The sequence below is a fragment of the Indicator indicator genome, chromosome 13 (genome assembly GCF_027791375.1).
Source record: "Indicator indicator isolate 239-I01 chromosome 13, UM_Iind_1.1, whole genome shotgun sequence".
Lineage (NCBI taxonomy): Eukaryota > Metazoa > Chordata > Aves > Piciformes > Indicatoridae > Indicator > Indicator indicator.
Genome location: NC_072022.1, coordinates 470,604 through 495,970, shown reverse-complemented (window position 1 = coordinate 495,970; position 25,367 = coordinate 470,604). Strand labels below are relative to the sequence as shown.

Sequence of the window (25,367 nt, the reverse complement as noted above, 5' to 3'; positions counted from 1 at the left end):
CTGATTTGAGTAAAAACTAACTTTAAACAAGAGGAATACCTAAAAATCTGAGTTGGACCAGCGCTCTGATATTGCTGGCAGAAAGGATAGTATGATTGCTCAGTTTTAGCCAGTTGTAGAACTGCATCCTGAGTGTGCAGCTACCTGAAGTGCTGTGACACCCTCTGGAGGCTGACTGCTGATGAAAAGAGGTCCTGCTTCCATTCTTTTCCTTTCAGAGGTTCTGGCACTCAACATACCCTTCTGTGATCTGATTCAACAGATAATGTGAAAGAAAATAACTCATTGATTCTACCTGGATGAGAAGATGAAATGCTTCTTTAGGAGTCTTGAGGTGTGCTGATACTGGTGCAAGGAGAGGAGCAGACCTGGGCAGCCCACAGTGGCAGCCTGCTACAGTGCTCTGGGACCTCATGAGAAACAAGTTTTTCCTCGTGTTCAGGTGAAACTTCCTGTGTTGCAGTTTGTGCCCGTTGCCCCTTGTCCCATCACTGGACACCACTGAAAAAAGTTGGCGCCATTCTCTTGCCCCCCTCCCATTAGATACTGATAAGCATTAATCATAGAATCAAGAAGGCTGGAAGAGACCTCAAGGATCATCGAGTCCAACCTGTCACCCTAAACCTCATGACTATCTAAACCATGGCACCAAGTGCCACGTCCAATCCCCTCTTGAACACCTCCAGGGATGGTGACTCCACCACCTCCCTGGGTAGCCCATTCCAAAGGCCAACCACTCTCTCTGCGAAGAACTTTCTCCTCACCTCCAGCCTAAACCTCCCCTGGTGCAGCTTGAGACTGTGTCCTCTTGTTCTGGTGCTGGTTGCCTGGGAGAAGAGACCAACCCCCTCCTGGCTACAACCTCCCTTCAGGTAGTTGTAGACAGCAATGAGGTCTCCCCTGAGCCTCCTCTTCTCCAGGCTAAACAGTCCCAACTCCCTCAGCCTCTCCTCATAGGGCTTGTGCTCAAGGCCTCTCACCAGCCTCGTTGCCCTTCTCTGGACATGCTCCAGCAATTCAACATCTTTCCTAAACTGAGGAGCCCAGAACTGGACACAGTACTCAAGGTGTGGCCTGACCAGTGCTGTGTACAGGGGTACAACGACCTCACTGCTCCTGCTGGCCACACTATGCCTGATGCAGGCCAGGATGCCATTGGCTCTCTTGGCCACCTGGGCACACTGCTGGCTCATGTTCAGGCGGCTATCAACCAGTACCCCCAGGTCCCTTTCCACCTGGCTGCTCTCCAGCCACTCTGACCCCAGCCTGTAGCTCTGCACGGGGTTGTTGTGGCCAAAGTGCAGCACCCGGCACTTGGACTTGTTGAATGCCATCATGTTGGACTCTGCCCATCTGTCCAGCCTGTCAAGGTCCCTCTGGAGAGCCCTTCTACCTTCTAACAGATCAACACCTGCTCCCAGCTTGGTGTCATCTGCAAACTTACTGATGATGGACTCAATCCCCTCATCCAGATCATCAATAAAGATATTGAACAGGATGGGGCCCAGCACTGATCCCTGGGGGACACCACTAGTGACAGGCTGCCAGCTGGATGTGGCACCATTCACCACCACTCTCTGGGCTCGGCCCTCCAGCCAGTTCCTAACCCAGCGCAGAGTGCTGCTGTCCAAGCCACAAGCTGCCAGTTTGGCCAGGAGTTTGCTGTGGGGGACAGTGTCAAAGGCCTTGCTGAAGTCCAGGTAGACTACATCCACAGCCTTTCCTACATCCACCAGGCTGGTCACCTGATCATAGAAGGAGATCAGGTTGGTGAGGCAGGACCTGCCCTTCCTAAATCCATGTTGGCTGGGCCTGATTCCTTGGCCATCCTTCAGGTGCGCAGTGATTGCCCCCAAGACAATCTGCTCCATGATTTTCCCTGGCACTGAGGTCAGGCTGACAGGCCTGTAGTTCCCAGGTTCTTCTGTCTGTCCCTTCTTGTGGATGGGTGTCACATTGGCCAGTTTCCAGTCTTCTGGGACCTTTCCAGTGAGCCAGGACTGGTGGCAAATGATGGAGAGAGGCTTGGCCAGCTCATCTGCCAGCTCTTTCAGCACCCTAGGATGAATCCCATCAGGTCCCATGGACTTGTGAATATCCAAGTGACTCAACAAGTCTCGAACCTCTCTCAGTCTTCTCCAGGCTAAACAGCCCCAGGTCTCTCAGTATCTTATTGTTAAGAGAGATGCTCAAGTGTCTTCATCATCTTTATGGCCTCTGCTGGACTGTCTCCAAGTAGCTCCTTGTCTCTACAACCTAGATGTTGCCAGGTTGTAGTGCTAGTTGTTCCACTTCAGTCAGAATGCTTGGTACACCTGCCAGATGTGCTGGTTTATAGAAAAAAACTTGCAGGCAGTTGTCTTTGTTCAAAGAAATCTTGTAGGGCCTCTTGTTTGTGAACGTTAAGTAAATACAAAGATGAGTGTTAACATTCTTTTTCTCTTCTCATCCTGCAGATATTCTACTAGTCTTTCTATTAGTATAAGCAGCTCTTTCAGAACTGCTGGTGTATTAAAACAGATTGAAAGTGTGTGTGTATGCACATATGTATGAATATGAAATATCTGTCAAAGTTTAGAGATGATTTATTCCTTACATAGAAATAAATTGAATGCAGTCTCTCAATACTAGGTGCCTGTGACTTAGAGTATTTAGAATGGGGCTTTGCTGCTATTAAATTCAAGTAATCATTGATTAGATACTTGAATAACCAGGATTAAGTACTGTTTTAATTACTTCCTGCTTTTGTATGAGAAGTTGTTTTTACTGTGACAATAGGCAGGAATAGCTATGAGGTTAGTAGCCTGAAATAGATTTTTATTATTATTATTTTGATGATTGTTTTTTTCCTTTAGCTGGAAGTTGTTTTAAAAAAGGTCCCTGGTGTTACTGCTCCCAGGCCAGATGGCTTTCTGCCTTTGTTGCAGTTACTAGATGTGATATAGTTAGTCACTGGTGCCATCACAGATTTTACAGCATGGCCCGTGACTCATTCTCACAGACTCTTTACAGTGGCAATCAGTGTGATTCTCAGTATAAGATCTCTCTTGACCCCTGTGATGTCAGCTACTGGGGGAAACTGGGTGCTGACTGTAAAAAGCACAAACCAATTGTCTTGAGGAAGGAAATATTAAATGCCCGAAAGCAAGAACAGCTTCCCAGCCTGCTCAGATTGGCGTGATGATGGCTCTCCCCTTTTTCATTGAAAACAGAAATGGAATTTAAATATATTCTGATGTCTGTGGTAGAAGTCCCTAATTATAAGTAAGTGTCTGATAAGAACTTGATAACTGTAGGGTATGTAACAGCATTTTTTCAGTTTTGCTTCTTTGAACATTTTAAACTCCTCTTGATGCACTAAAGAGATTTCAACAACTGCAAATATGGAAAAGCACCCAAAAAGAGAATGAAAATAGAAAATATCTTACACTGAATAAGATATATCAGGCAGCTTTGAATGGGCAAGTTGACAGTAGCACAGATGCTGTACCCATAACTGCTTGAAGTATTTAGCTGCTCGAAGTATTTAGCTGGGCTCCATGTGGGTTTTGGACTTACAATTCCACTGGTGACTGTAAGCTTTAGGAGATTTCAGTTCGTTATGGCTAACTCTCACTCTACTGGAAATTTTCATCTCCTGAACTTATCCAAATGTCAGATGAGCAGTTTAATATGTCTGTGGTAACTGGAGGGATAGAAACTGGTACTGAGGAGTGAGGCAGAGATGGACTGTGAATGTTGTAAAATGGCTATTTGAATGTTACTATCTAACAGTAATGAGCTTTAAGTAAAAGTGCTGAACACAGTAGAAGTTAGTGCTGAACAGCCTACTACATACAAAATGTTAGTAACTTTAGTCAATAAAAAAAGATTTGCTTCTGTAGTAGTTGATTTCTTTTTTTTTTTTTTTTTTTGCTGCTGGCATGTTCTGTTTTCCACTGTAGACACATTCATCTTTCTTTTCTGCTTGCCTGCTGATTTATTTCTTTGCAAGCTGCCTGTATCAAACAAGGGATTACAAATAGACTTTCTGAAGTACGGCTTTTGCAGTTCTATTGCCAGTTAAGGATGATAATGTGTATGGCAGTAAATTGTTTGATTTAAAAGCCCAGCAATTGTAAAGAGTTGTATTTCTGTGAAATAGGAATATCAAACAAATTTTAACTCACTGTAAGTGAAGCGTTAACTCCAGCATATCCTAAAGTTTGGATTTAGGATCTGATGGTTTGACCTTTCCCAAACTAAATTGGTTTGTAATGAGAAAAAGATAAAGAGGAAGGGGAATGAAACACCTTTTTTGTGATGTAGTTGGTCTTCTGGATTTATAAAAAAAATCCAGGTTGCTCATTTGGGGGAGAAAATAGTAATGAAGTGCTTTGAGATTGAAAATCTGTATGCATAAAAGCATATACATCTAGAAAGTTTGCACAGCATGACAATTATCTGTAATTCAATGGCATGACCAGCTGAAACATCTTATACTGTATCCAATGTACCTTTGAACGTTTAATGCCTGCAGAAGGGATTACCTTGTGATGATGGATTTTGGTGTCTTAACAAAGGGGAAGATAACTGTGTGTCAAACAGACTTTTTAGCAGTGTAGTCAACAGCAGTGACTAAATTTCAGAAGACTGTTGTGCAAATATTTTTTTTCCACTTGCTGATGAGCCTGAGATGAGCTGCTCTGTGATGTACAAAGGACAACAACCCAGGGTACTGGTTACATCCTGCTCTTTCTGCTGGTGCTGTAAAAAGGAAGGACCTTCAACTGAGCAGAGCAGGCCTGATTTCAAAGCAGGGAAGGCATCTAGAAGAAAAGGGAAGGAGTGATAGAAGCAGTAGAAAGCAGTAGTAGTCATGCAGTTGCACATTCTGGCTTTTTTTTTTTTTTTTGTACAAATGGTGATTTCCCACATTTCATGATGTCCAACAAGAATTAGAAAGATGTAGGGGTAACTTGTCTTTATTGGAGTAGTGCTTTTCAGTAGTGTTTTACTACACTTGTCATCCCTTTGTCAGCTGAAGAGCATTGTCTGATTGAAGAGAAAGGTGAATATTTAAGTGAATAGTGATTAAAGCATCTTTAGAGAATGGCAATCGAAAGATGAGACTTGGAATGTCAGAAAACTAGTGCTAGCATTAAGAATAACTAAGAATGTTTTGAAATAGGAATGTTTTGAAATGGATCCCAGAGTTTCCCCTTACCATGCACTGGGTGTAGTTTCACCATGGGATGAATTCGTAGGAGGTGATCTTTTTTTAAGGGTGTAACCAAATTGAGATAAATGTCTCTAGAGAAAAGCATCACTGTGTAATAGAGTTGAAGATGCTTTTCTTGCTATTAATACAGATTTTCATGTCACTCTGACCAATTTTTGGACAACTAACAGGAAATTTGGAAAAACAAAATTAGGAAGTTGATTTTGTGTTTTCTTGTTAAATATTGCTGTGCTCCAGCCAAGAAGTTTGCTTTGACTGGATTTTATGCAGGCAAATATTTTTGGAGAAGACCTAAAATTAATTTCTAACTTTCAGCTAGCCTCTAATTAGTTAGATTTTTTTTTTATTTCTTTTTCATAATGATACAAAGATCTCACCAATAGTGCTTTACCAGGCATGTGCTTTTATTGTACTGAATGGAATTAATGAGTGAATCTGTGCTTATGTGCTTGCAATACAAGCATTTGAGACCCCAGACCTGCAAGCTGAGCTGCACAGGCAGGCTAATGTAAACTTTCCAAAGGCTTTAAAATGTGTGTCTAATTATAGAAGGTTAAGTATACTGAATTTTAATTCTTTTTTTTTTCCCCTAAGGCCATGTGGTTATGATATTATTGAGATTTCATAATGCCTCCTGCCGTGACAGACAGCCTTGACATCTGGGCAGTGGATTCGCAGATTGGTGCTGATGGCTCAATATCTGTGGACTTCCTATTGCCCACTGGAATCTACATCAATCTGGATGTCCCTCGAGATGCCACCATTTCTCATATTAAACAGGTAATACCAAACAGTCAATTAACTTAGAAGTTTACTTTGGAAGTTAACTTTGTTTCTGATTTTTGTGTGCCTTTTGGCAAATCAAGTAATGAATTTGAGTAGGCATAAAAAAATGTGTTGAAGGCACATTCATAGCAGATTGATTAAAAAAGATGCGTGTCTAGGGGTTTGGAATAATTTTGGGCAGATGGCAAGCTCTGGAGAAATTGCTTCTTGCTGATAGTTACAATAGTTACAGCAGAGATTATTCTAATAGCTCTATATTATACTGTGTTGCTACACTGAAACTTTTTTAACACATCAGTAATAGATTGTACATTTATTTAGCATTTCTCTGATTAGCGTGCAAACAGGAGACATAGTCTAATGTGATTTTTTTAATATAGAAGTCACAGATTGTGCTCCTACTTCATTTGATTGACACCAAAGTTGAATGATTTAACAACTATACATGCCACTGAAAGCTTGTGTACAAGTGCCTTGTTAGGGCATCATTAAAAAGTGAAGGAATAATCAATCAGGTAAGGAAATAAGCACAGATATTAAAGAACAATGAACTTAGCTTTCATCAGATAATGGCTGTGTGAGGGCATTTAGACAAGTTACTCTGGGATTAGGTAGTGAGTGAATTATACCACCAAGTAATCTCTTTAAGCATAATAAACTTCTAAAAGAAAATAAAGGAGTGTGATTCCTTGTTCTATTGCATTGCCTGGTAAGTAAGTACATGATTTTTCATTCCTATTTGGTCTGAGAGTACTGACTTGTTTTTAGAAATTGTTTTCTGTGCATCAGTAGTCTCTTCATATAATTTATTCCACTCCTAATTTGAAACTTTCTAGACGTTTAGGTGATTTTTTTTAATGCAGTTGATCAGTTGATATTTTAGAAAAATGTGAGAGTGCCACTAGAAATGGATCTGAGAAATGAGTTTTGTGCCAAATACTTGAATAATTCTGAATGGAAAAACGTTGTTGTTTTAGTAAAAGAGTAACCTAAGCAACTCCAGGTTAGTTGGTGAGTTAGGTAATGGAATATCTGTTATTGATTTCAGCCGCTAAAAATTTTTAAAAAACAAGTATGGAAATGACAACAATGAGAAACTTAAACTAAGCTGTCTGATTTTCTTGGTGGTTGTGACACATTGAAACTCAACGTGCTGTAAACACTTGCTGTTGATATTTAGCTGTTTTTCAAAGAAAGGGAATGTTGATCACAGCTACAGAAGTCTGTCATGGAAATCACTGTATCTAGAAACAAAACAATAATGAAGACTGGCATATTGGATTAGGAGCTTTGCAGCACACTGCTGTGACGAGCCCTAATTTGTGGACCCTTAGATGTGTAATCAGAGGACATGAGAGTAAATATGAGGAATTTATCTTGTACTCAAAACTGAGTAAAATATAAGAAAAGAAGCAAGACAGTTATTTGAGATTTGAAGAACTGTTCGTTTCTGTAGACTTCGGAATTCCACCAGGCTTCAGTACCTTGGGTGATGGCAATTGGATGCTTTCAGTGGAAGTTAGTTTTGGGGACTTCATGGGTTTTTAAGTTTTACAGTCATTAAGGGATATAGGTAAGTACCAGTAGCTGAAAATGGAAGTTAAAGAATTTAGGGGAAAGAAAAAGGTACAGATTTTTTAATCAATATAATTGGCTATTTTAAAAGAAGACAGGAACAATGACAGATTTAGTCTTTTGATACCTGTGTGTAAAGATATGTAGCGATAAAAATGAACCAACTTGGCAAACGTGTTACTCTTCCCTTCTTTTGGGAACATAAATGGAAATTAATGGTACCTTCCATCCGTAATCAGTGTCCGCAGTTTCTTGTTTTATTTCACTTGTTCATTGAGTTGTTTGGGTTTTTTTTCTGCAGCTGTTATGGAAGCAGGCACATTCCTATCCACTCTTTCATCTCCTCATGGAGATTGACTCATACATGTTCTCATGTGTGAATCAAACTGCTGTACATGAAGAACTGGAGGATGAAACGCGGAGACTTTGTGATGTTAGACCCTTTCTTCCTGTCCTTAAGCTAGTGACAAGGAATTGTGATCCAGGAGAAAAGTTGGATTCCAAAATAGGTGTCCTTATAGGCAAAGGTAATTACATGTAATTGTTTTGGTAATTGTGATGGTAAACTTTTTGTGAGAGGGTCTTAATTGGGCAGGTAACAGTAGAAAAATTTGGGAAAAAAATACTAAAAATGGAACATTTACCAGACAGAATTTCCCTTTCTCAAACTAATACTGGTGTAGTTTAAAATAATTTAAATACTCAATATGAAATATTAGCTACTTTCAGTATTATATTTCAGCACTGTGTTGTAGCACTACATGAGTCAAGAGCACATTTTCTCTTACTGGATGAGGTCTAGGGAGACCTGAAGGGAGCTTACAGTCTGTGGAGGGCATGCAGCCCTAGGACAAGGGGCAATGGTTTTGTACTAGGGAAGGGTAGATTTACATTGGACATTAGGAAAAAGCTCTTTACTGTGAGAGTGCTGTAACACTGGAATAGGCTGCCCGGGGAGATGGTGGAAGCCACATTCAGAATCAGGCTTGGTGGTGCTCTGAGCAACCTGATCTAGTTGGAGATGTCCTTGCATACTGAAAGGTTGGACTAGACAGCCTCTAGAGGTCCCTTCCAACCCAGTGTGTTCTATGAGTCTATGAAATCTGTAATATTACTACTCAGTGGAGAAAAGAGTAATCCCTGAAAAGTGCTATTATAAATAGCCTGACAGCAAAGTGGACACAGAGAAGGAAGTAGAAAATATTATGGTTCTTTCACACATGGCTTCTGAGTGAGTTAACAACATAATTGTTTTTGCTCTTAGTTGTGGTGCTGCTTTTCAGCAAACAATGAAAAGCTATTTTTAAAGGTTTTGCAGTAACTTGATGTTATTTTGGAATTTTCAGCTTTCAAATCTACTCTGCTTGGTTATACAATCAAGATTGACAGGGTTGTGTGAGGTCATACCTCTTGTTTTTAAACAATGACCCATTGTTAGGTCTTTTATAAAGACTGCAGGTTTTGTTTAGATTTCAGCAGTACACTGTCTGCCTATTTGTTAAAGCTGACAATGGAAACAGTTAGCCAGTTTAACCATTCAGAGAGGTTCTAACAGATTCACATTCTCTGATTGAATATTTTGCTTATTATTACTGTGTGAGATCCTTCCTTACACAGCCCCTGTTCTGTGCCTTAACAGTGATAAACGTGTTCTCTCTTAGATTCTAAACTGCATGTTTTGTTCTCAAAAGGTGTTTGGTGCTTTGAAGGATGCTGTCTAAATTACAGAAACACTTGCAGGCCCTATAGATTCTGAAGTACTGAAGAATCATAGCTGTGTGAACTCCCCACTGTGTCTTCCCTCTTTACATATTTTGGAGAAGGAACTGTACTGATTTTGAATTGGCTGAAATTTCAGTCTTGTCATTTTGACTCAAGTAGAAGATTTTATTCACAAGAAAAAAATCAAGAATAAATGTATCTGTTTATGCTCCCACTGTCACTTTTGAGTTCTGAATGAAACAAAAAAGGTTATGCCATTTTTCTGTGGCATGAAAAAAAAATAAGTGGTTTGCAAACACTTTTTCCCTGCTGTGGTTCCTGATGCATTTGCTGTGCTTTCTTTGCATTTGCTTTTATGGGGAGAGACTTGAAAATTACCAAGCTATCCTTAACTCAGGATGAGGCTGTCTTTTCCATTTAAGAGTGCTTAAGAGAGACATTGGTTCTTGTTATTGAAGCTGTCATGCTGGCTTGCATGGGAATTATGCAAGTAACTTTGGAAGTCCACTGATGTGCAGGACAACATACCAGCCAGGTCACTTATGAGCATCCATTTTGGATGGGATGCCTGAAGATAAGCACTTGTGTAACCTTAAAGATAATCAAGGTTTGGGTGGGATGGCAGTATTTTTACAGGTGTGCATCCTTTCCCTTGTTTGAATTCTTTCAGGTCTCCATGAGTTCGACTCCTTACAAGATCCTGAAGTGAATGACTTCCGAACTAAAATGCGGAGAATCAGTGAGGAAAAGATTCAGTCGCTCGTGGGTCTCTCCTGGATGGACTGGTTGAAGCACACCTACCCACCAGAGCAGGAACCTGTTATCCCAGAGAGCTTCCAAGATAAGCTCTATAGTGGAAATCTTGTAGTGGCTGTTCATTTCGATAACTGCCAGGTAGGAATGGTTGTTTGTCGCAGTTTGTGTTCTGTTCTTGATCCTGGTCTGAATTAGCATGTGATTGGTCATGGGTGAAATAAAATGGAATACTATTATGGGGTTTGCTTTAAAATGCAAATTCTTTTACCAGCATCCTTGACTCTTGAAAGAAAGTGGGGATGTGAACCTACAGCTATGAAATGAACTCCCAAAGTCAAAATGTACAACTTGTGTTCTATATTATTTCATGGTTTTTTAAATACAAAATGTAATTAAAAGCTGTCAGGACACTTAAAATCTCCCAAGTACATAACTGTATCAGGATGCCTTTGCTGTCCATTTTAACCCAGGTGCTAGATGCTGGTTTGCCAGTGATTCTGGTGAGGTAATTAACAAAACTGTATTATTTATGATGCTATCTTTGTTTAACTTAAAAACCTCCCAAATGGTAAAACCTGCCTGCTTCTGGAAACACCAAATGCAGAGCTGAACACCAAATTTGGTCACAAGTAACACTAGCTGATGTTGGATGTAGAGGAGTTTTTATGATAAAACCTTTTCCCAGTCCTGTTTTGCTTGGTAGAGAACTTGTAGTTGTCCAGAAGTAAGAAAATCTGTGTGCTGCTCAGCTTTTGATTAAAATACTGTGTGCATATGATAACAGTACAGAAGTTTGTGCTGGTGCAGAATGTATTTGCTTGCCACTGTCATAGGTTAGGCTGCTGACATTTCAAATGTTTTGAATGCTTCTGCTGCCATTCTGACCTTCTAAGCTATTAACAGCTCAAATATGAGCTGCTTTTTAGAGCAGCAAATGTTTCAGATTTACTACTTGCACTGGGTACTAGAACCATCTCAGGAGAATTAAATAGGAAGCCATGGGATCTGTTGCACTCTTCTAGTATGAGTGCTTCAAGATTGAGAGAAAGGACTATTAAAATGCTTTTTGTCTAGAATGTGTGGGTGAGCTGTAAAAGCCACCTCCTTGTCTGTGGAGAAAGAGGAAAAGACGAATCCCCGTTTCTGTGATGTGTAAAGATGTACAGTTTGGAAGCAAGGCAGCTGTCAGTGAGCGCCAGCTTCCTGGGGAGAAAAAGTGTCATTCTCTGTCTACCCACTATCAGTTATGATAGAAGCAGAAACGTTTCACAATTCAGCAGGTTTCTGAAGGTGGGAACCTGTTATGAACCTTGCAGAAGCTGAAAAAATGCACAATTAAATTTGCCTGACTTTACAGGCTTAGATTTTCCCATTAGGGCAGCTTGGCACCTTATCAGTAAACACCTATATAAGTAAAGCACGAGTCAGACGAATGTAAGCCAGACAACACTTCGCATCTGTAAATGACTGCTTTTAGATTGATACATCTTCAGGAGTGTGTGTGTGTGTACGTGTGAATACAAAATTAATCAAAACAAACCCCCGGAACTTGCTGAATCAAGGGAGGGCTTCTACAGCTCCTCTGCACTACTCCAAGTAAGATGGTGGTTTAGCACATAAATCACATTAACAATTTTCTGCTTTATTACTTGAAGCTTTCCTTTGTTTCTGAGTACAGTGGTACCTAGAAAGAGGGTAACTTGTTAGTGGCAAGTTAAAATGTATGCATGATTTATTGTCTCACTCATATGTGCCCTAAAATAAAAGCTTGTAAATCAGTATCTTTATACTAGAAGTCTTTAAGATGCTGCTGAATCAATTAGATAAAATCTGTGTCCTTAAAAATGCTTCTGATACTGTAAAAGTTTGGGAATTGACCATTTTGCAGCTTTCAGGATGGCTAGTGCTCTGATTGCACTGAAGGGGTAAACATTAGCTGTTAAAATAGTTTTGGTTTACCAGTTAAGTATTTCTACCTATTGTGTTGTGCTTGCTGCTGTTTAAGGTTTGTACATCTGACTATGGCAAACTGGCATTCAGTATTCCTCTTTGTCTTTTGTTAGGATGTATTTAGTTTTCAGGTGTCTCCCAACTTGAATCCCATCAAGTTGAATGAATTGGCAATCCGAAAACGTTTGACTATCCATGGGAAAGAAGATGAGGAAGTTGAGCCTGCTGACTATGTGCTGCAAGTTAGTGGCAGGCTAGAATATGTTTTTGGTGATCACCCATTAATTCAGTTTCAGGTACGTAAAGCCCTTTACAGTTCTCTGGTGCTTTGGCCAAAATTTGGCTTTCCTTCCTGTACCGTTGGCTGGTCATCTGTGCTGAACAGTAATACACTTCCTCCTCATGGCTGCAGCCCTCTCCAATTGTGAAATGCATGTGCACGGTTTCCTTAGTGTCTTTGTAGTACATTATTTGTTTCTTTGATTTGAGAATTGCCGTAAAAATGGTCTCCTAGCTGATAACATCTGTTTTCTCTGGGCTCTCAGTATATACGCAACTGTGTGATGAACAGGACCCTTCCTCAGCTGACTCTAGTTGAGTGCTGCACCATAAAGAAAATGTGCGAGCAGGAGATGATTGCCATAGAAGCTGCCATAAACAGAAAATCATCCAACCTTCCTCTTCCTCTGCCACCAAAAAAAACAAGAACAACAACTGTAAGTTGATGTGGAGAATATCTAATACCCAAAGGAACAGCAGCTTTGGAATATAAACCTCAATGCCTGCTTTCCAGTGTAGGTCACCTGGGTATACTCAGAACATCCTGTTGCTTGTGAGAAATTTTTTACACCAGAAGTAGCAGACCTTGAGGCTTTTGGGAAATTTCTTACCTTCCCTTTCCTCATCTGTCCACCTTCGATCCTTAACATCTCCTTTCCATTGCTCTTGATTTTACTTTTAATCACAACCCAGAAGAGTAGGTGATGATCTGTTACCAGCATCTGGGGAAGGTATTGCAGAGAACCTGAATTCTCCAGCCTCAGTGCTCTGCGTAGGCTCCACTAGCTTGGGCACAGTATCACAGTCTATCAGAGGCTGGAAGGGACCTCAAGAGATCATCGGGTCCAACCCCACTGCCAGAGCAGGATCACTTAGGGTAGTCTGCACAGGAATGCATCCAGGTGGGTTTTGAAAGCCTCCAGAGAAGGAGACTCTACAAACCCCCTGGGCAGCCTGTTCAAGTGCTCTGTCACCCTCACTGTAAAGAAGTTTCTCCTCATGTTGAGGTGAAATCTTCTATGTTCAAGTTTGAATCCATTGTTCCTCGGCTTATCACTGTGAACCATGGAAAAGAGCCTGGCCCCCTCCACTTGACACCCACCCTCAAATATTTGTACACATTGTTCAGATCCCCTCTCAGTCTTCTTCTCCAGACAAAATAGCCCTAGGGATCTCAGTCTGTCTTCACAGGGCAGATGCTCAAGTCCCCTAATCATCCTCATGGCTCTCTGTTGGATTCTCTCTAGCAGTTCTCTGTCATTCTTGAACTGGGGAGCCCAAAACTGGACACAGTATTTCAGGTGTGGTCTCACCAGGGCAGAGTAGAGAGGTAGAAGAAATTCCCTAGATTTGCTAGCCACATCTTTCATGATGCATCCCAGGATTCCACTGGCTCTCTTGGCCACAAGAGCACATTGTTGTTCCATGGAGAACTTGTTGTCCACCAGCACTCTGAGCTCTTTCTCTGTGGAGCTGCTTTCCAGCAGGGCAGCCCCTAACCTGTACTGGTGCCTGTGCAGATGTAGGACCCTGCACTTGTCCTTATTAAACTTCATGAGGTTTGCCTGCACCCAGCTCTCCAGCCTGTCCAGGTCATGTTGGATGGCTGCACAGCCTGACAGGTGTCAGCCAACCCCCCCAGTTTTGTATTATCAGCAAACTTGCTGAGGGTACTCTCAATTCCCTCATCCAGGTTGTTGATAAAAATACTGAACAAAACTGGACCCAGTACCCTGAGGAACACCACTTGCCACAGGCCTCCAGGTTGATTCTGTGCCACTGATGACGACCCTCTGAACTCTGTTGTTGAGCCAGTTTTCAATCCACCTTCCTGACCAGCCATCTATGCCACATCTCCTGAGCTTTTCTATGAGGATGTTATGAGAGACAGTATCAAAAGTTTTACTGAAGTCAAGATATATGACATCCACAGTAATGGTCCAGAATCATAGAATGTTTTGGGTTGGAAGGGACCTCCAAAGGTCCTCTAGTTCCACCCTCCTGCAGTGAGTAGGGACATCCTCCACTAGATCAGGTTGCTCAGAGCCTTGTCAAGCCTGACCTTGAGTAGCTACCTCCCTGGGCAACCTGTTCCAGGGTTCCACCATCCTCATGGTAAAGAACTTGCTCCTAACAGCCAATCTGAATTTACTTTTCTCTAATTTAAAACCACTGCCCCTCATCCTATCCCTTCAGGCCTTTGTAAGCAGTCCCTTTTCCAGCCTTCTTGTAGGCCCCCTTCAGGTGCTGGGAGGCTGCTATTAGGTGTCCCTGGAGCCTTCTGTTCTCCAGGCTGAACAACTCCAGCTCCTTCAGCTTATCCTCATAGGAGAGGTGTTAAAGCACCCCCAATCCTCTTTGAGCCTCTGTTGAGGGCTTTGGAGCTGGATGCAGTACTTAGTTGAGGTCTCACCAGAACAGAGTAAAGTGGCAGAATCGCCTGTCTTGATCTGCTGGCCACACATCTTTTGTTGCAGCCCAGGATGCCACTGGCCTTCTGGGCTGCAAGTGCACATTGTTGGTTCATGTCCAGCTTTTCATCCACCAGAATTCCCAAGTCCTTTTTCCACAGGGTTGCTTTCTATCACCTCATCCCCTAGCCTGTATCAATAATGAGGATTGTTTCAACCCAGGTGCAGAGTCCTGCACTCGCTCTTGTTTAACCTCCTGAGGTTCACCTGGGTCCACCTCTTCAGCTTGTTGAGGATATCTTACGTTAGCCCAAATATTTCACATGGTGTTGCCACTTCAGTAATGGCAACTCTAGCCATAATACACATCTAACTTCTCTTTTAATGGTGCCTCCTTTATTGCTAAACTTCTGTCTGGCCTTACAGCACAGTTGAAGTTTACATACTGTCATTCTAAGAAATGTGGGCAGACTTTGCTCTGTTGTGCACCATATAAATTGAGAATTGACAATAAATTTACAGGGTTATTGTGAATTGTCAGCAAGAAGTGTTTGATGTATTTTCTCACCCCCACCTCCTTTCTCAGCAGAGTGGTTTTTGTCTTTTCCCATTAGGAAATATTGTGTATGTTCTTGTATTTACAATACCAATCTTGTATTTACCAATTTATTTTTTAAGATTTCAAATGTACATTTCAAAACACATATAGTTTAGTTTGTATTTATGACTGGCTGTAAATGCTTCCCTTATCAAATAGGTCTCAGTGTGTTACAGTGCTTAAGAATCAATTTGTATCTTTGTTTCCCTTCTCAGAGTGTGTGGGATATTTCCAGCCCTTTCAAGATTACTCTGTTAAAGGGTAATAAACTAAATACAGAAGAAAATGCCAAAGTAAGTAAATGTCTAACATCAGAAGCCATTCTGTTCATCATTTTATTGATTTTTCATGTTTAGTGAACTCAGAATTATACAGATTTCAGTTCAGCAGAAGTGTAAGCATTTTTGGCTCTTCCCACTTACATTGGTTAAAATATTGCTTTATTGCTAAGGTATTGCTCTATTGTCTGAAGCTGGATCTGTGCATTAGAACAATGTCAATAACCATGAGCAGTATGACGTGAATATTCATATGATAGTTCATTTTTTTTAAAGATGGTGTCTGTAAAGTACTGATATGGTTGTGAAATAAGCTTATTCAATCCAAACTGTTGTAAACATCTGACAAGTATAACTAGATTAAATATCAAAGATCTTTCGATGGTTTATATTTTTGTAGTCCAGTATATATTCTTTGTGACCAAGCATTAACTGCATGCTTCTTGACAATCTGTCTTTTATTTTCTAAACATGCTGAACACACACACACACACACACACACAAAAAAGCTGTAGTATCACTTCCTGTAAAATTGTACATGACTGAGCTACGGACTGTTTTACAGACCACAAGTTGTTAACACGTGGGAATTTATTCCACAGCTGCTTTTAGACCTTACAAAACACTTGTCTGCGAGGTAGAACAACATTAATTTCCTTAATTTATTGATTGGCAAACAATAATATAGCTGGTCATGTAGGTTAGGAAGAAATTCAATTAGCCATAGATGTTTGTAGTTCTGATGCTTTATTCAGGATACTCGGTGCAATTTTTTTTTTCTTTCAGAAATATTACAACATTCTTGTATATACTGCATTTTACTACATAGTTAAATGAGCCATAATTTCGATTTTACTACCTGAGAATTGTGACTGTGTAAAAGGATGTCTGCAAAACCCAGATGTTTTCCTTCATCTAAACCATTATTTAGCTAGTTTTATTATCTTTTTGACTCTATGCTTTGTAGACTTAAAGTTTTTAAAAGAAAAGGGAAGGAAAAATGAAAAGAGAATATAGATTCCAGAAGCAACATAATTATTAGGTTAGGTTAGTTGTTTTGTTGGGTTTTTCTTCACATTTAAAAAAAAAATGGGATTTGGTTAATTTCAGTGTGGTTTTAGAGGAAAAAGAAAGTACATTGTAAGCTTGAGGAGGAATAGGAAAAATTTACAGTTCCTTGGTATTGGTGCCTGTGGACACTATCTAAATTCTATTTAGTGTTTTGAATGCTTTGTAGTCTTGAAATTTTTAAAGTCCTGTAGTTACCCAAGACCACAAATGCATGTAGTAACCTTGCAAGCTTGTGCATGTTTCCCTGCTTTGTCTGTCTACACTGTTATGGAACTGTCACTATTGAGAACGTATTTGTTTCCTAGTCCTGATTTTTATCTGTTTAATTCACTGCCATTGTTCTTTTAGTATCATTGTGCTTTGGATCAAGTCAATATTCATCCATTTTGCTGAAATCGCCAACTGGGTTGATAAATGCAGTGTTTGTAGTGGGAAACGAAACATTTGTCAGATGGATAGCACTCCACTAATGTGTGCTGGATTGAGTATGTTCACCTAAAGCACAAGTGACTTCATTCAGCTGTCAACCAGTTTTCCAAATACATGACATTTGAAATTGCTTTTCTTTTTGTTTTGCCTTTTGGCTTCACCATCAGTACATAGCATTTCAGTAGTAAAAGGGGAGTGTCAGAATGAAAAGAATAAAATCATTAACAGGACTGGAAATTAGGCAATTGGAATTATCCAAAAGGTGAGGGAAATAGCAGTATGTCCAGCAATACCATACTTTGTTGCTGTTAAATTTTACTTGAAAGTATGCAAGTTTCTGTGTTTCATATGTTAAACAGAAACGCAGTAATGAGCCTTAACTCATTCCATAATGAGTCTTAGTTTTTTCATTCTGCTTAGCTGTTTATTTCCTATGACTTCCTTCTGTGTTAGGCATGTTAAGTTAGAAGTATTTGTATATCCATATGTTGTATTTATTAATAGAAATGAGTTGTTACTATTATTCATATGTGGTAATATAAGTAATTCAGTGCTTAAAGAAATTGGTAGCCAATGTATTTAAACATATATTGATTGGTCCAGGAAGATTTAAGATAGAAATATTGATGAAAAACCTGTATGTATGTTCTGCAAACTAGTTCATGCAGAATTCTCTAGGTTCTGTGGCAGACTTAAAATGTCTCATTTCTTTATTGCAGGTTCATGTTAGGGCTGGTCTTTTCCATGGTACAGAGCTCCTTTGTAAAACCGTTGTAAGCACAGAAATATCTGGGAGAAGTGACCACGTCTGGAATGAAGTACTAGAGTTTGAAATAAATGTCTGTGATCTCCCAAGAATGGCAAGGCTCTGTTTTGCTGTTTATGCTGTGATGGACAAGATGAAAACTAAGAAGTCAACCAAGGCAATGAATCCTTCCAAATACCAAACCATTAGGAAAGCAGGGAAAGTGGTAATTATTTTTTTTCCCTTGAGTATATCTCTGAGTTAGATTGAAATGAGCATTTGGAAATCTTTTATTGTCCTCACTTCAATGTTCAAGAATGCAAAATGGAAAAAAAAAATCAAAAAGAGCGTGTCTTAACAATTGCACATCTTGGTATGAAAAACACTTTTCATACTTCTCAGGCACTGGAAACTGCATGAATTCTGGTTGTAAACCAGCTGGCAAATGGCTACTTAAGGGATTGTATTCTGAAAGGTCAGTTTTGTTCTTAACACTTGGAAGAGTTCTGATTTGAAACAATGAAAAAATTAGCATCTAGGCTCACATGCAGGGAAATGTGCATTTTTGCACTCTGAGTGGCACCCTTACAATTAAATCTTGTTGTCCTCAAAGGTGCTGGAGCACATATTGGAAATTATGCATTTGTTTAACTGCTTTTCTGAAAGAAAGCACCCATTAAAGAACCCAGCCCCCTCCCTTTGACTTCTGTTGTAGTGCTTGCTGCAGGGTAATGTTCACTGGCATCTTCGTTTCTGTGTAAAGTGTCTTTCCTTTAACAGCATTATCCTGTAGCCTGGGTAAACACCATGGTGTTTGATTATAAAGGACAGCTGAAGAATGGAGAACTGGTACTGCACAGCTGGTCATCGTTTCCTGGTAAAGTTTTATTTCTGAGATTTGGGCTTTAAACATCTACAGGACTGAAGAAGAGTAGTATCAGATAGAGCATTTACTGTATGTGTGTCCAATTCCCCTGTCATAATCTCTTTCCCACTTGTATTTTGGATGAATATGTAATGTTTTAATCCCTTTCCTGAGACTATTGTGTGTTAGGAAGGAGGAATAGGCAAGAGTGTGCTTGGAAGTAGTATTGTAAAAATTTTATCTGTTCTGCAAGGAAAATCCCATAAAAGCAGATACTTGTTTATATCTAGTGTTACCTGCTTTTGAGATGCAGCTTAAGTAGTAATTTTCATTCCCTGTGTATCCTAAACTAAATAAACGATATTGTATGTGACAATGTTTGTATCAGTAAGAAAGTGGATTAAAATGTCAAGTCTTCCTTCCCTGATAGTCAGATTGATTAGTAAGAGTGCCTGAAATTTCCAAGTCACTTTTTTTTTCCATCCTGAGAAACCCTTTTCTGTAGTGCTGAAATAAATCTGATTTTAAACTCTTCTTTTCTTCATGCTGTTTGATCTAGAGGCAATGTGTGTACTGCTTTATGGAGGCTGCAGGTCTTATTAAGGTTTGACTCAGTATAGGGAGATCTCACCTTCCTTTAACTCTTTCTTTGGGACAGGAAACATCAGTTTCTCCTTGGGTGATACTCCATTGTTTGTGAATGTAGGAGGCATGGGTAGTTTATGCTGGTCATGCAGTTCTTTGTAGTAAAAGTGCTAGCCATAAGGAGTTCATTGTTGTGTCTTTTCCTTTCAAATTTGTTAATTTTAATACATGCCTGAGCTGTGATATTAATTTTTCTGTCTAATTTTTCAGATGAACTTGAAGAAATGTTGAATCCAATGGGAACTGTCCAAACTAACCCTTACACTGAAAATGCAACAGCTTTGCACATTAGATTTCAAGAATATTCCAAACAGCCTATCCATTATCCTCCCTTTGATAAGGTAAGGTGCAACAGAAAGAGCACTCACAAATTCTTATGTGTAAATAGCTATTTCTTCTTTTCTTTCAGCACTGCTTTTTCACTGAATTTCTGTAAAGATCTATTGTTTCTTGGTACAAATGTATGTTATCCACTCTCTGGGGCACTTGGTTGTGGGCTAAAATCTCTATGAGGATAAGCAAACTCTTAATACCATATGAAAAAAAAAATCTCAAGGTCTGCTCTTGGTCTAAATCCACTTATGTTGCCCTGCAGTTTTCTACACATCTGGATAAGAATGTCTGTCTAGAAAGCCAATGGAGTATGTGGAATACATGTGGTAATGTCTGTGGTGTGAATGCTAGGTAGCAAGTTGTTCACATACCAGCAAATAACGCTAAGACCAAGAAACAGGTAGAAAAATAAGTGTTAAAGCAGACAGCTAATGATGCATTGAAAAAAACAAAGTTTACTTTGTACCTACATAAGTGTGAATTTTGTTTTTGGGAAAGTTAATAAAACCACCAAGCTTTGTCAGCTTGATCAAAGAAGAATTTTAGGTTTGAAGTTCATTAGAATTAAATCAAATAATATGATAAGGGGTTTTGGTTTTGATTTTGGGTTAGTTCGGTATTTTTTTTTCCTTCTTGTTGGCAAAGTGCTTGTTTTCATGTTAAAACAGCATTGGAAATGCCTTAAATGCTAGAAGAGAACTGAATAATTGCCTTTTAATTATGGTTGGACAGTTTACTCATACTGGACGTATTTTAGTCAGGTTTGTTATTGGTTTATTTGTAACACTTTAAGTTTTTTGCTCATTATGCTCTTAATTTTTAAAGAAGAAAGACTGCTTCTCTGTGTATATATTACAGATATGTAAAAGTATGTTTCTTATGCAATCACATCTTGTTCTAGCACTGTTGCTCCTTTCATTTGTACTCATGATGCCAAGTTTTCAGTACTTTAAAATGCTGGGGGGAATACAGACAAAAGGTTTCTCTGAGTGAGTTACCTGATGTGTTTACATCAAGATAGTGTCTAATGGTCTTCACCATCCCCTCTAACTTCTATTTGGATGCTAGCTTTTTGTATTTTGTGGCTTTGGCTCCCTTCTTGAACTGTACCTGAGAAATCCTGAGTATCAGACAGAGGAAAATCCCAGGGCATCTTTATAAAGTGATTTGCAGATCTGGCAATCAGACATTCATTGAAAGCATTTGACTTTGAGGGAATACTACAAAATGTTTTTTTTTTCCAGTAACTGTTTCACATCACTGAGTCGATGTTGCTTTGCTCTTAACAAAAGCATCAGTCCTTGCTCCTGAGGGTTGCTCTGTGTTGACTGTTGCTGAGAGCTTGTTGGTGGAATATTCAGTTTATCCTTAACTGAGTTCTTGCTCTAATGTGGTTGTTCATGATGGGACACAAGGGAAGATCCTGGATTTAGAGAATTACCTGGAAACACTGATAGAGGTCATATGGGTGGTCTGAGAGGATGGTGAAAGGACTAAGTTTGTAGATTCATACTTAAAATAGAGGGCTAGAAGTATGGCTCTAGATATCAAGCATGACTTGTGGAAGCAGTGCCCTCAAAAAGAGCAGAAGTAGAGATGAGAAAGCAAAGGATCATTTAGAGTTGAGGAACTGGTTTGGTGTACTGAAAAATAAGGAGGAAATGCAAAGAGAAAGAGAAGATAAGACTCTACAGGGAACAATATTTAGCCCAGGAGTGAAGAAGCAACAAATAGATGTAATCATGAGCACTCCTATTCCTGACCCTCCATGGTACTGCAGATTAGAAAAGGGGCACAGCACAGAAGTCTGTGTTAAACCACTGTATATGAAAAATAGTAGTGTTGTAATTATGTAACAGAAAAAATCCTTATCTGCTTAATTTGTATAATATTTACTCTTTCGTTGCACTCAGACTTGTATTTGATGTGTTTAAAAACATCTTTTGGCAGATACTTGAAAAGGCAGCTGAGATTGCAAGAAGCAGTGACAATGCTGCAATGGCGGTAAGCATCTGCTAGTAAAGACTGTGCAAAGGACAATTCTCTGATTTTTTGGTTTGGTTTTAACTCATACATCAATCTAGAAATAAGTTAATTGCTCAAATAATGACAGTTCTACTCACTTTGAACTGCCTTGATATTCAGTTATATCTCCACTTTCCAAGATATTTTGGACTTCTTATATTTTTTTTTTTCTTCTTTTTTTCTTTTCCAAAAAGCACGATAGCTTTACATAGTTGTGTTCCAAATCCATAGAGTAAGGTTTACATTAGATCTGGAAAACATTCCTAGGCTGCATAAAATATTGCTGGAAAATTGTTCAGTTTTATTAAATATGATGATTTGCCTGATTGTCAGATGTTTCCCAGGAAGCTCTTTCAAAAACGGTCATTGATCTGTAAGCTGTTGTTTCTTAAATATGATTATGTTTTCTTCTTGAGGAACTGTATAGTTTTAACTTGAAGACAAATTTGGAAAGATCACCAAAATATGAAGGCATTTTCTTTGTATTAAGTTCAGAAATACAGAAGACAGCAATTTAGGATGTGAAAGCACAGTTGGATCAACAGTAATAATAACTGCACTGTATACAAGAATGAACCAATTATTGGAAAAATGTGTCAGTTGCAATACCAAGGGCGTGGACTGCTCGGGAAGAATGAAAACGCAATGCTGCTTTGTGTGCCAACAACTTAGTGTACAAATAATGTGAAATTTTAAATAGCAGAATGCCAACTTGATAGCATGGTGACTTTTAATTTGAAAGATCAATATTTTCAAATGCAAGAGCCACCTTATTGCCAAGACTGTTTTCTCATTTTGGTACCAAAATATACTCTGTACTTAAGTTCAGCTTGCCTTGTACATCTATTGACTCCTAAAGAATTTAAAGGTGTGCTATTTTTCCACAAAAATATTTACTTAAAACCTTTTAGCACAATAATATTTCTAGAAGGATCCAAACTTCTGTGTGCAGCAGATGGACATTTTTTTGTCAGCTGGGCAACCTGTGCAGAATGCCGTTTGATGAGAGCTCTTTGTGCTATGAATCCTAACTGATTTTGCCTACCATTTCTTCTGAACTGGCCTCTTCGGGTTTTTTATATTTCCACTGATGTAAAGACCTTTGGCCCACATCTTAAAATTGTGCAGAAACTTCTTCAGCTTTGTGAAGATAAAGTTGGCTTTGGTATTTAAACTTTCCTTACTTTTTTTTGGAAATACATATTGAAACTAATTTACTGATTTCAACTACTGCGTCCTTGCCCAAAACAGCAGTTTCTTTTGCCTGCCATTACTATGAAATGCTGCTGTTGCTGATGCTGCTGCTGATATCACTGCTTTAATTTCTGCCCTTGCAGTCTGCATAAGGGCACTACTGGGGAGAGAAGATATTAACTGAGGCGTTGTGAAGACTTTCATATAAACTCATTTACAGAATCAATACTGATATTAATGTTTCAAAGAGGTAAAATGGAGCTAGGTGTCTGGAAAAGACAAATTTGGTTTAGAAAACAAACAAACAAAAAACATTTGTTATACTTAGCAAATGTAATTCCCTTTGGTTATTGTTGGAAAAGTGGGGTTTGGCTTTAAATTTCAACCCCCAAATATTTATTCACATATCTATTATATTTTACTCACTTGAAAAAAAAAAAAAAAGAGAGAACGTGTATGTGTCCTAAACAGAAGTTCTCCATGCTAGAGTTGGAAAATAGAAATATTGCCATCTAGTGTCATTAACTATAAAGTATAGTTACTTTTTTAGAAAATTCTGAATCTACTAGTTACAGTTCTCATAGCTTAAGAAATCTGAAAGAAAGGCACAGTAAGCCGTGCCCTGTGTTTCAGGAGTTTTATCTGATGTTCTTGGTGTAGGGTTTCTAGTACTTGAGCAAAAATAAAAGAATCTTATGGAATTTATCAAAACATTGCACATTTCTCATTTTCTAGGGTCGAGGTGGTAAGAAGTTTTATATTGTGCTAAAAGAAATAATGGAAAGAGATCCTTTATCTCAACTCTGTGAAAATGAAATGGATCTTATTTGGACTTTGCGATATGACTGTCGTGAAAATTTTCCACAATCATTGCCAAAACTGCTGCTCTCTTTAAAATGGAACAAACTTGAAGATGTTGCTCAGGTAATGGAAAAGACAGTGAGGTGGGGAAAAGTACTGGAGTTAAATCATGAGTAAATAGGGTTTCTTTCCCAAATGTAGACAGTTTGAAGTGATGCTATTGTGTAAACCAAAGTTCATTGTATGCATTCTGTGGCCTGGACAGGTAAACTAGAACTTAGTATCTTAAGAAACCAAAACAACAAAACAAAAAACCAACCAAACCAAACAACAACAACAAAAAAATCCCTAAACAAACAAAATCTAACAACCAACAACAAAAAAACAACACCAACCACGACCAAAAATGTGTTTCAGAGATCTTCTGAATGATGAGAAAAGCACAGCAGTTATTGATACAGGCTGATTTTTAAATCTTGTGCTCAACTTTGATCTTAAATGCAAGGAATTTCACATAATCATTAGACTCAAAGGCACCTCCTGAGGTCATCTAGTCCAACCCCTGTGCTCCAGCATAGTCAGATACAGCAGGACTTGCCCAGCTGTTTTTTTTCCTGCACCAATGGAGTCCCTCTGGGCAATGTTCCAATGTTTCACCAGCATCACAGTATGAACTTCTTTTACAAGATTATTTTAAATAAAGAAGTTTTAAGTTTGTAAGTCAAGATCTGAAATAAAGCTTCTTATAAAAAATGGTTAAACTGCTTGAAGACTGGAAAAAACCCCACATCTCAGATGGGGGAACTAAACCTTGTTGAGGCCAACAGATGATTTTTTCAGAGATGTGATACTCACAATTAGAACAAAATACCTCTGGGGTTGTGGCAGGGCCACTGGTTTTGCTTTGTGATTGATCAGTGCCTGTTCTTGCCTCCTGAATTTCACAAAACTTCACAGATGATCCAGCTCAGAATCTTTTCCACAGGCTGTTTAAATAGTTGAATCAATATACCTGTTAAATGCAGACTGAGACTATGAACTTGTACGCATTTGTCATACTTGAATTGGAAGCATTATTTGAACTATGGCATATAACAGAAATTTTTCAGTGTTGCTGTGAAAGGATTACTAAATCAGGAGGAAAATAAGATTTTCCTTATCATTCAGATTTTATAAGTTGCTGTTTAAATATGAAATACTTGTATTACATAATTTGTAGAAAAGGGTGTTTTTATCATGACTTAAAACTCATTCCTACGGAGAGGAAAAATCTTGTGCTGCTCACATGTTCGAGCTTAATTAGCCTGATCAATAGCATATGGTTTCAGTCATATTACCATGTGTTTGTGTATACATATATATATATAAAAAAAAGTATACTCTCAGCAGGTAGCTTCATTAAAATGCAATTAAATTAGTTTATTTTTATGATACTTTTATATATATATATATATTGCTCTCAGTAGCCCAAAATAATACACTAATGATTGCTGTGATTTTTCCAGAATGTAATTGTGTTTGGATTTAAAAAATTAGTATCTAGCCTGAATCATCATTTTTGCAATTTAAGCTCATTACTACTTAGAGTGCTTGTGGGAAAAGGCTCCATCAGTTGAGGAGGATAAATATATTTGATAAAGATCTCTCTTAGCAAAAACCTTTTTTTTTGTTTGTTTGGGGTTT

The 25,367-nt window shown here is 38.9% G+C and overlaps 1 protein-coding gene across 2 annotated transcripts in view; it reads left to right on the top strand.

The window, feature by feature from the left end:
- The first annotated feature begins 5,848 nt into the window (after positions 1-5,848).
- PIK3CB (phosphatidylinositol-4,5-bisphosphate 3-kinase catalytic subunit beta) overlaps positions 5,849-25,367 on the top strand; it is a 37,608-nt gene continuing 18,089 nt past the window's right edge. Inside the window, exons 1-11 of one of the 2 annotated variants that reach the window (XM_054385952.1) lie at positions 5,849-6,001; positions 7,884-8,109; positions 9,975-10,198; positions 12,124-12,306; positions 12,556-12,726; positions 15,514-15,591; positions 17,796-18,047; positions 18,602-18,698; positions 19,542-19,672; positions 21,615-21,668; positions 23,619-23,807. In XM_054385952.1, coding sequence (XP_054241927.1) covers positions 5,849-6,001; positions 7,884-8,109; positions 9,975-10,198; positions 12,124-12,306; positions 12,556-12,726; positions 15,514-15,591; positions 17,796-18,047; positions 18,602-18,698; positions 19,542-19,672; positions 21,615-21,668; positions 23,619-23,807 — 1,758 coding nt within the window. Of the gene's footprint in view, positions 6,002-7,883; positions 8,110-9,974; positions 10,199-12,123; positions 12,307-12,555; positions 12,727-15,513; positions 15,592-17,795; positions 18,048-18,601; positions 18,699-19,541; positions 19,673-21,614; positions 21,669-23,618; positions 23,808-25,367 lie in introns of those variants that run through there. The other variant, XM_054385953.1, reaches the window with a different exon arrangement.